The sequence below is a fragment of the Mobula birostris genome, chromosome 9, assembly GCF_030028105.1.
Source record: "Mobula birostris isolate sMobBir1 chromosome 9, sMobBir1.hap1, whole genome shotgun sequence".
NCBI lineage: Eukaryota > Metazoa > Chordata > Chondrichthyes > Myliobatiformes > Myliobatidae > Mobula > Mobula birostris.
In genome coordinates this window covers 27,278,547-27,289,114 of record NC_092378.1, presented here as the reverse complement: position 1 = coordinate 27,289,114, position 10,568 = coordinate 27,278,547, and the positions used below count along the sequence as shown (strand labels likewise).

Sequence of the window (10,568 nt, the reverse complement as noted above, 5' to 3'; positions counted from 1 at the left end):
ATCTAGCAGATGAGAAGATTGATTTCAGTTTTTTTTTCTCAGTGGTTGAGTTTTTTTCAGTAGATGTTGACGGTAGCAGTTTGGGGGCCCTGGAGTTATTTTACTTTTAAATTAAGGCACTGTCGTTTGACGTATTGCCCCCTTGTGTTGCAGAATGGGGTGGAGTCAGGCAGCTTCTTTGCCCCCTAAAGATGGCGCGTATCTAAATAAGGCTCTGCGCCCAGTGGCTGCAATTATACCAGGTTGTCTCGTTCCCGTGCGTAGTAAGTCTACTCTCCTAACGCGTTTCTTCTAATTGTTAAAGAAAGTAAAGCGCATGTTGTAAGTTAGTTAAAGTAGAAAGGGAGGCTGCGTTCAATTTTTTTTGCATCATTATGGATGGGGCACCATTTATGCAATGAGTTTAAATGGTGTACTGCTATTTTGCATGGTTTCCTAATGTCTCATTTGTGTTTGGGACAGTTTTAATGTCACAAGTTAGTTTAAAAACCGGATATTTAATTTTAAAACTGAATTTGTGACCCAATAATGTATTTCGAGGTTTAATATCGGATCTGTGGTGCAATTGTGTAGTTATTGTAAGAAGTTTGCAATAACTTCAACCTATTAGTGCACGAACAGACAGCCGTCGCGTTGCTTTTGACCTTTTTTCCCTATTGCTGTCAGACATTGGAACTGCACCACATAGGGTCGTTGAACAAAGGACACACTGACTTTGTTGTCATCTGCTGTTTTCTTTTTGTCGAAATATGTTGGCGCTTGTCTTAAATTTACAAGTTTAAAAAGTCGGTGTTCAAACTTACTTGCACTGTTAATAGCTAGAACTTTCAAGTAGTGTTCCCAAGCTTGTAGGTTAAGATATTACCTTAAAAAATTAAACAGCGATTTTATTCACTTGGGGGGGGAAAGGTAAGAATATAAGTAACTTTCATTAAATAAATATCAGTTTGTAAAATGTTTGTTTGTGTATATTTTTCTAACAACTTTTTAATGTTCCTTTCTTATCCTAGCTTGTGTGTGTTTAATATAGTTGATCACAAAAAGAGTGAAGTGAAAATGGCTACATCCCTTCCAGAAGGTTTTCATTATGAGACGCGATATGTTGTCCTTAGTTATTTAGGACTAGCTGCACAAGAAAATACTCAATTATTGACAGGTAAACTTAGTGATGTGATTAAGAATACATTTCATAGAGTATAACAATTAAATGGCTTAAGCATTTGTATGAGTTAATAGCTAACTATTTAAAATGTGTACTTGCTGTACGTGGCTGAGGTGTTTTATAATCAATTATTTTGCACGATATTGTTTTGCATTGGAGATTGACTATTAAAGAATCCATGTTTTATTTCTTTATTGTGCTTTAAGGGCAAAGTTGACAGTTTGGAAAAGATAGCCTTGAGATAATCTTATTTACTGCTGATAATTTTAAAGTAGTTTTGGAAGCTAAACACCTTGCATGTTTGCAGTCATGCATTGCCTGTCTATTAACTTTCTGCATGGTTTGTAATGAATCATGGCAATGTTGTCATACCTTATCAGTATAAAATGCATTGCTCCAGAAATGCAGAGTGCGGCTGAAAGATTTTTAACTGGCTTAATCTAATTGCTGAATAAAGAATAACTAGGTGAAGGGTAGAAAAATCCGGTCACTTTTGTTAGGCTTTAATGCACCTTCTAATTTAATTTGTTATACTATAGGAGGGGTGAGTTTTAATAGGACAGACAAGTTTTTCCTGTCCATAGATAAATGTTATGTAAGTACACAGCAGATGATGTGCTACTAACTGATTCTACAGGGACACAATCAGGGGAGCATGTTCCGTTGGAGCCTGCTGCAGCTGAGAAAATTAAGATGGAAGTAGAAGAAGAACTTAAACTGCTGCATGATGAGATCAATAAAGGTTCGTTAAACATCAGTTTGTGTTGCTTTTGGATAGTTTCACTTCTTAAATTCATTGTGCTTTTTCATGCAATTTATATTTATCATCACTATGTGCCGTGTCATATCATGTGGGTGATCATGGTCTTGCCATGATTGTTCTTGGTAAATTCTTCCACGGAAGTGGTTTGCCTTTGCCGCCTTCTGGGCAGTGTCTTTACAAGACGTGACCCCAGCCATTTTCAATACTCTTCAGAGATTGTCTGCCTGGCGTCAGTGATCATATAACCAGGACTTGTAATGTGCACCAGCCGCTCATACTGCCATGGCTTCCTGTGACCCTGATCCTGATCCTGGGAGAGAGGGGCTAAGAATGGGCTATACCTTGCCTGAGGGTGACCTGTAGGCTATCAGGGAAGGAGCACATTACACCTCTTTCTGGTAGAGAGGTTTTCCACCCCGCCACCTGATCAATTTATGCTATAGACCCTTACTGAGTATGCAAAGCTAGATTGCATCTTTGCTTTGCTACCAAAGCAAGGATGCTAGAGCGTGTTGTGTGTTTTGTACTGTTATCTGGTGATGGAGCATAAATAAATTTCTCACAATTGTTTTTTGAATTAAGAGGAAATGCAAGCACAGAAAAATCCCAATCAGTTTCAGCAGAGTATGTTATAGAGAAAATCTACTTTAATTTTAAAAAAAAGTAAATTTTTTGAACTGAGTCTGATATCTGACTGGTTGGGTGAAGTGTTTTGTCCTAGTTATTGTATTTATTTTGAATAGATTCAGTTGTTTGCCATATAACTTTCTGGAAAAGTTATTCAGTATTTATTTTTGAAATTATTTTTACAACTTTTGTATGAGGTAATTGCCTTGAGTTTTACGGGATATCGTATGCCAAGATCTGCTAATGCTTAGTTTGTCTTTATTGATGAAAGAAATGGGTAGAAGAAGTGAGAGACACTTCTGTGGATTGGTCTTTGTCATACTTGTAGCTTGGTATGAACCAACTGTGAACTTGTTGTTTTCATTGTGCAGTTATTTATGAATATAATCTTAAGTATTGGAAGATTTTGCTCAATCCATGGCAAGTTTTTGACTTGTTTCCTTCTGTTTATTCTTAAAAGAGTTGTAAATTGTTTCTTCACTGAAGAGTGCACAACTTTTTGTTTTGGAGTACTTTTTTTTTCCTTTTAAAAAGAAAAAGGATGGTACAATAGACGTCCATGTTTTTATTTGACGGTTTAGAGCCAAGTGATTCTATTGGTAGTCAAAAAATTCTCCTTGGATTTTAATTCATGTAACTAAGGGTCATATTTAATTTGCAACACAGACTGGATCAAAGTGTTTGTTCTGTCAAATATCAAAAGTCAATTGAATGTTGCACTTTGCCTATTCATGATCATTGGGTGTAAAAATTTGAACAAATATGTATGTAGCAATGTAGTGGTTTTGTAATAAATTTAGTATGACATTTTTGACATAATTTCTACTGGGTTACGTTCTGTCTGATTTCCTATTCTATAAGTCTAAGCTCTTAATGTTTTTTTTCTTCTCCCTTGTTTCTTTTAGCCTTTGCTACTACAGGATTCGAGTGCCACACTTCTCCAGTATTTAGCCCAGCAAATCCAGAAAGCTCAATAGAAGATTGCCTGGCACACCTTGGACAGAGAGTATTTCGGGAGCTTATTGTGCAGGTGCAGGAGGTGCTGCAAAATATTCTTGTCAAGTGAGTTACTTTTTTTTAAAAAAGCATTTGAAATTTTCACTAAAGGGAAATCACAGAGAAACACTATTTGCAGTGACTGGTACCTTTTTGGTTTCCATTTCTATCTCTGCTGCAAACAGAGCTGCACTTTTAATGTATGGTGAATTAAAGATGTGTGAATGGGAGTTGTGTTCATTTGCCCTTCCCTCAGCAGCCTTTCGCAGTCTGAATCTGTCGTGTCTGGAGACCTGACTTGATGTGGTCTGGGTATCCATCATTCTGCTTATCCTGTAAAGGAGCCTGCTGTAGGTGTGAAACCTGCACTTCTGAGCTCTTCACTTGTAGTGGGGGAAAAAAAACACACTTTAAAATTTCCTTGTTAATTCAATATGTTCCCTGTTAATATGGAACTGGGCAGATCACTGGTTACAAGTTAATTTTATGCTATTCAATGCGATGTTGCAAAAATATATATATTTTTATATTGAGGGGCCAGCATACCGACAGTATTTAAAATGTAATTGATCGAGTGCTTTCCTGGTGTATATGACAAATAAATTCTTCCCAGGCTTCCAGCTGGGTACGGATATCAATTATAATCGACGTTTCAATGACAAACTCTGCCATCTTCACGGATGATGCCTCAGTTGGGTTGTAGTTTCTTTCTAACTCAATACTTTTATTATGCACCATCCCCAAATCCAATGATTACTTTTTTTTTCCAAGAATCTATTTTATTTTAAAATATTTTAACTTTATTTTAATTCTTTTTAAACATGGTAAACAGTAGTACATGTATTATTCCTCCAGTGAACTTAGCTAGTTTCAGGGAGTTTTGGGAAGTGGAACCAAACATGTTTCAAAGGGAGGGAAACTGAGCAAAATAGAGGTCAGAGGCATAGGAACTGGAGACCACATGAGCCAGCTGATTGTCCACTGGGATTTCTGAATAGTTGGATTGTGGACTATCAGTATAATTTCTACATTAGTATTAATGTATTGTTTAACAAATAATATAGTTTGAGCAAGTTGCTTAGCAACATGGGGTTGGGCTCAATTTGAAAAACTCGTTTCTGATATAGTCATTCTGAAACCACCTCCATCTTAGGCTGTACTTGGGTGGCAACTCCAGTTGCTGTGAATAATACAATATTTTTAAGTTGTCTTATTGTACTATTGTCAATGTCATACAGAATTACATATAGCATTTGTGCCTTTTGGATTTTCTAACAGATGTCAAGGAATATCTTTACATGTTTTAGTCATGCAAAGAAGTATCTCAAACAACTTAAGGGTGAATTTTTTTTTTTCTTGGTCTAATTTTTCAGACCCCTGGAGTATGAGCTGTACAAAGAACAGTTAAATCAACTTACCAGCCACACCAGTGGATGGAATAAGGTAAAAAGTAAATTATCATTTTGGAGCATTCCAGTCAAAGTAATAATGGAACTTTTTTTTAATATTGCTATCAAGACTGCAAAGCAACATGACCAAAAGCAAAGAGAGCCACTTTAATGAATGCACAATTAGAGCAGAGGGAAATAACTGCTTTATGCAACTGCTCTGTGCAATTTCAAGGAGGATGTTGAAATAGATATTCTAGATAATTTTGTATTTAATACAATTCTTTATTACAGTTATGGCCTACTCAGTTGCTAATTTTCTGGTTTCCAGTGACTTAAAATAGTGCTGCTGTAGGCAGGTAAAAACATGTTGGTGGTTCGCAAAGCAAGAAATACTGCCAAATACTTTAATAATACTTTTTCTGTATAAATAATCAAATAGATTATGGTAAACTATTACCGCGAACGATGAAAAGGCGGGTGGAGGCGAGGCAGAGTCGAAGTTTGCCGGTGCGAGGAGGAGTTGGAGCAAGGTGGAGGCATATTCAAGATCCGCAGAGTGAGGTCGAGACATGTTTGTGACAGATTCAGGGCGTGCAAAGTGGAGGACAGTCAGGGGAGGAAATCGGGAGCGAGGTTTGATCGATCTTTAACGCCAGGCTGATTTGGGAAGGTCAGATACAGGCCAGAACGTGGCAACAGGGTTTAGGCCCAGAGCATAATGGAGCAACAAGGCCCCGGGTCCTAGAGCGAGGAACGACCCAACGGCCGGACACGTTAAACGCTGGGCTTGATGGATTGAAAAGGCCAGCTGTCGGGAGCAGAGGCGAAGGATGTGAGCCTGCTCTGGGGTTCATGTCTGCGGGCTCCACCACATTTGCTCTGCTGTGTGCTGAACTGGGGCTTCGGGCCTGCTCCAGCTGCACCAGGTTTCGTGTCTGGGTACTCGCGTTCGTTCTAAATGCTACTTGATTACTTTTATTGTTTGCACGATTTGTTTTCTCTCTATATACGTTGGCTGTTTGTCATTTTCTTTATGGGTTCTTTTGGGTTTCTTGTTTTGTGGCTGCCCGTAAGGAGACAAACCTCAGGGTTGTTTAGTGAATACATATTTTGACAATAAATCTACTTTGTACTTTGATTTTGAATTTTTGTTATTGATGACTGAGTAGGCCAGTGCTATACTTTCCTTAACAATGAGTTTGAATATGAACCCATTGTCAAGTCTTTTTTTACTTAAAATAAAAACTAAATTGTTCAGAAGCTATTGAATAAGATTAAGACAAAATAATAAGAATGCTTAACTTGCACAACTAGATTTCATACTGATATACTTCATAACCATGGGATTCACTAAACTGTTGCATTTTAGAGTTTTAAGTGTATGTAATAGAATTTTACCATGTGACTGTTGGCCCAGTTTCTTTATCCATCTATATATATGATGTAGACTAGTTGCGTAGGTTTAGTTGAAGCCAAACAGAAGGTTTGGCGGAAATTAATGCTGGAGGCTTGAAAACTTTGACTTTTATGTGGAGGGAAATTAATAAAATACGGTGTGGTTTTGATGTTTCCCATTGACAAAAGAATTCCTGCCCTTTTGTGCATTGAATGTCAAAAATTTGGTTACAATCAGTAAAGAGAAGAGACCCCATTTCTACTTACTTGATGAGTAAATGATTAACTTGGACTGAAAGTTGATACATCTGAGTTCATAAACCTGGGAAAAAATAAAGGTTATTAATTGATGCTTGCGGATTCACTGATTATATTACAATTTTCTCAATTACTTTGCTATTGAAAGCCTAAGATTCTCGTGTTTTGCTGATTGTCAAAGTTAATTATATGAGAATTTAGTCCTACACAACATGCCCGACTCTTCACCGCCTGTTGAAATAGTATGGAAAGCTACTTGGTTGTATCAAAACAGCCATTAGAATAAAACCAGTGATCACTTTTGGCGCAGTAGCAGATTGTTGCAGTATAGTAACACATCAGTGAAAAGAAATGGCTTTAGATATGTCCAACATTGACTCATCACTAAGTCATGACATGAGCAAATAGTTTTCCTACAATTACTATTCAGCCTTGGTTGATGAGCCAGTGCCCTCCATGTTAAACTGTTCTTGAAAGAAGCACAGAGAATATCAAAAGTACAGAATGGACTCAAAATCAGAGTCTGGAACCTACTGAGTACAAGCCAACCATTAAGCACTCATTTGCACTAACCTCACATCCCATTTTATTTTCTCCACATTCTCATCAGTTCTCACAGAATCTGCCATTTTCCCTATGCACTAGAGGCAATTTGCAGAAGCCAGTTAACCCACCACACACCTTTGGGATGTGAGAGGAAATCAGAGCATCTGGAGGTGACCCTTCAGGTCACAGGGAGACTACTTGGTGGAGTTCGTTCAGCGGTCAGAATTGAACCCAAGTTCACTAGAGCAGTGGGGCAGCTGCTCTTCTGGATGTGTCACTACTGTGCTTACTCTGAGTGGAGAATTTAGAGTGCCCAAGATAATGTAGTTATCTTAGAAATGCAAATACTTGCTAAATTATGAAGGATCTGTCTGCTAGACTGGGCATGTACTTGATGTAGAAATAATCAGCTTGAAGGAAAAGTCAACTTGAACTCATAATAACCAAACTCCTTGTTGAAGATGCACCATCCATGGCTTTACTAGAGTGTCCTTGTGGTTTCCTGGTTACGCCTTCACATGCTTTGCTCTTTGTGAGGTACAGTTGTGTTAAATGGGGTATTAGAAGCAGTAGATTGCATTCTACTATAACACTGGAATTGCCCTTTCTTCACTACTACCAGCAAGCCAGAAAAACAGCCTTGGTTAAGTGAAGAAAAAGAGTATTAGGAATGGTACCGCTTAAACTTAAAAATGCAAATAACTTGGTTTGAAAATGTAAGTCTAAAAGTGTAACAAAAAAAAACTCGTGGCCAAAAAAAATCTTCCTTTTCTGTCCTCGTCCACAAACCTAGTGAATGCACAGTTAGTTTTCCAAAGAGCATCAGTCTTGTAGGGGCCACGTATCCATTGTCTGTATTATATTTTGTATTGCTCATTTATTATGGGCAATTTGTCACATGGGTTGGAGCCTGGTAGAAGGAAATGAGTATAGTTGTGTATTCATGCTTTCTTAGTTTAGTGTGGAGGCAGCCAGGGAATGATTATTTTTGTTGACCGCTTATTACACTTATTTATGATCTTCATTGTTAATTTGATAGCTAATTACTCTTATTTTGTAAGTTGCTAATTTAGTTTTTAGCACTGTACGATTGCTGGTTTCATAATAAACGATCAAACGTACTTTTTTTCAACTTGGAACTCAGTTATTTGGAAACGTGTCATACAGTGTCAAATCCTGTATTCAGTTTTGGTTTGTTTCCAAGTAACTGCTACATTTTGTCAACAAAAAATCTTGTTCCAAACGAGCACCAATCTGCAGCAAAGGATTGCCTCCGACCCATGGGTGAAACTGGAGCAGCTTGCGGTAGGATTGTCTGTTGATTTGCATTGTGCATTTGTGGTTTGGACACAGTTTTGAATGGTGCTTGATTGTATGGTGTTTTCCTGAGGGTTCTTTTGAATTTTTTATTGGAGTGCCAAAATATTCTTCCAGTTGCCGACTGTTTGTTACCTATGGTTATTGAACGGAATATCACCAGGACATTTTGCGAATGTGCTGTGGGCAAACAGGTAATTGCGATATGTGCAGTAAGGAGAATGTAACCTGAGTGAAGTGTGAAAGTGACGACTGTGGACCTGAAGTCGGAGCTGGCAAAAGAGAAACTAAATCTATAGCGGATAGAATCAAAAGAAGTATAAATGTGAACAAAAAGGTTTAATACCATCAATTAAGGATCTTTTGAAAAGTTATGAAAATGCATTACAAGTGCAATATCATCTTAAGGACTTGACTGTTCTCTGCGAAGCTGTTATACATCACATGCTCATCTCATTACTTATCAAGGACAAGCAGGATAAACAAAACAAATGTTTTTCCAACATTGATAGCTTTTGTAGTGTATTCTTTGAGGATGTGAAACAATGGCTGACCCAAACATGTTACATTGTTGCTGCAACATGTGAATGTATCTCACCTTCCATCAAATAATGTTTCTCAAATTCCAAGGCATGTTTTGACTATGCATATAGCAGGTGACCCACAGGATGATTAAAAACCAAATGACATTGTGTCAAATATCAGTGCTTGAAGTTCTGTTGCAGGAAGAACATTTTCTTTATCTACTACCTCCTCTGCACATGTTAAAAGGGAGGCTGATTTAGCTGCATTAATGGCACATTGATGATTACAGGACAAATGCATTGGAGGAGCAAGAGGAATGATTGTTTTGGAGGAGGATGGAACAGCTGAAGGTGAAGACAGAAATTGCTGCACCTATGGCTAAAGTTAATGTGCCGAGGGCATCAAGTGTGGAGAGTGCTAAAGGCGCTCCAGCAGGACAGTCCAATGGTGTGAGTTTCTATATTGTAAAGGCAGAGGAAAAGCAAAAACATTCAATAACAATATTGATTCATTTCTTCCTTAAGTGTCTGTGAAATATGAGTAAGAACACCAAGAGGTAGTTCAGAGTGTTTACTCTCCATCTGTGTCTATGAGGCACTCTGAACCTATGTCACATCCAACAGCTCAAAGGGGTCATGGTGACATTCACTTACAGCATGGAAACACTCTTGTTTTTGATAGAGGTCAAAATAAAATTACTGATATTGAGGAAGAAAATGAAGTAACAATCTTATTGGCACAACAATAATTGCCTAAAAGAGAGATACAAATCTTCAATGGCGATCCATTGCAGTATCATGAAGGTTTTTGAAAACAGTGTTGAAGGCAAGACTGATGGTTATAGTAACCGCCTCTGTTTCCTTGAACAGTACAGTACACTAGAGGTCACCCTAGAGAACTTGTCAGAAATTGCCAGCATCAACCCTAAGAAAGGATATGTAAAAGCTAAGGCTTTACCATAGGAACATTTTGGTAATGAACAGAAAATTGCATCTGCCTACATGCATTAGGGTCTTTTGTGGATACCTATCAACTCTGAAGCTGTCAGAGCACTTCAAGACTACAGTATTTTTCTTCGAGGCTGTTGCAATGCAAGAAAGAAGTGCAGTACATGCTTGAGCTGGACATGCCTGCTGATATCGACTGTTGTAAAGAAATTGCCCTGTATGCTTCGAGATAAATGTAGAACGAGGGTCTGTGAACTGCAAGAAAGGCACAACCCTAAGACTACTTTCACTAACGTTGATTTTATTGAAAGGAAAGTAAAGATTGCTACAGACCCGGTGTTTGGGAGTATACGGGATGCGCCATCACCTGCAGTAAACATCGCTTTAAAGGAAGCAACTCTGTCACTACTATGACCACAGTGAGAAGTAAAGCTTAAACAAACCTTGAACTAATGGAAGGGGTGCAAGACCCCCAGGAGGGGTTTGTCTGTTCTGTGAGGGTTCATTCCCTCAGCTGGAAAAAAGGACCCTGAGAAGATTGCCTTCCTAAAGGGAAAATATGTCTGCATTGGTTGTTTGTGTACAGGACAACATCAGCGAGAGTTGCAGGAAGCGTATTTCATGCAAGGTATACGGTTGCA

General features: G+C 38.1%; 1 protein-coding gene across 3 annotated transcripts in view; it reads left to right on the top strand.

Annotated features, from left to right (window-relative positions):
* Positions 1 to 164: 164 nt before the first annotated feature.
* Positions 165 to 10,568, top strand: part of bcl2l13 (BCL2 like 13) — a 54,785-nt gene continuing 44,381 nt past the window's right edge. The window contains exons 1-5 of one of the 3 annotated variants that reach the window (XM_072267661.1): positions 165 to 263; positions 1,011 to 1,156; positions 1,800 to 1,904; positions 3,458 to 3,614; positions 4,922 to 4,991. In XM_072267661.1, coding sequence (XP_072123762.1) covers positions 1,057 to 1,156; positions 1,800 to 1,904; positions 3,458 to 3,614; positions 4,922 to 4,991 — 432 coding nt within the window. In that variant the 5' untranslated portion in view covers positions 165 to 263; positions 1,011 to 1,056. Of the gene's footprint in view, positions 264 to 844; positions 910 to 1,010; positions 1,157 to 1,799; positions 1,905 to 3,457; positions 3,615 to 4,921; positions 4,992 to 10,568 lie in introns of those variants that run through there. The other 2 variants (XM_072267662.1, XM_072267663.1) reach the window with 2 other exon arrangements.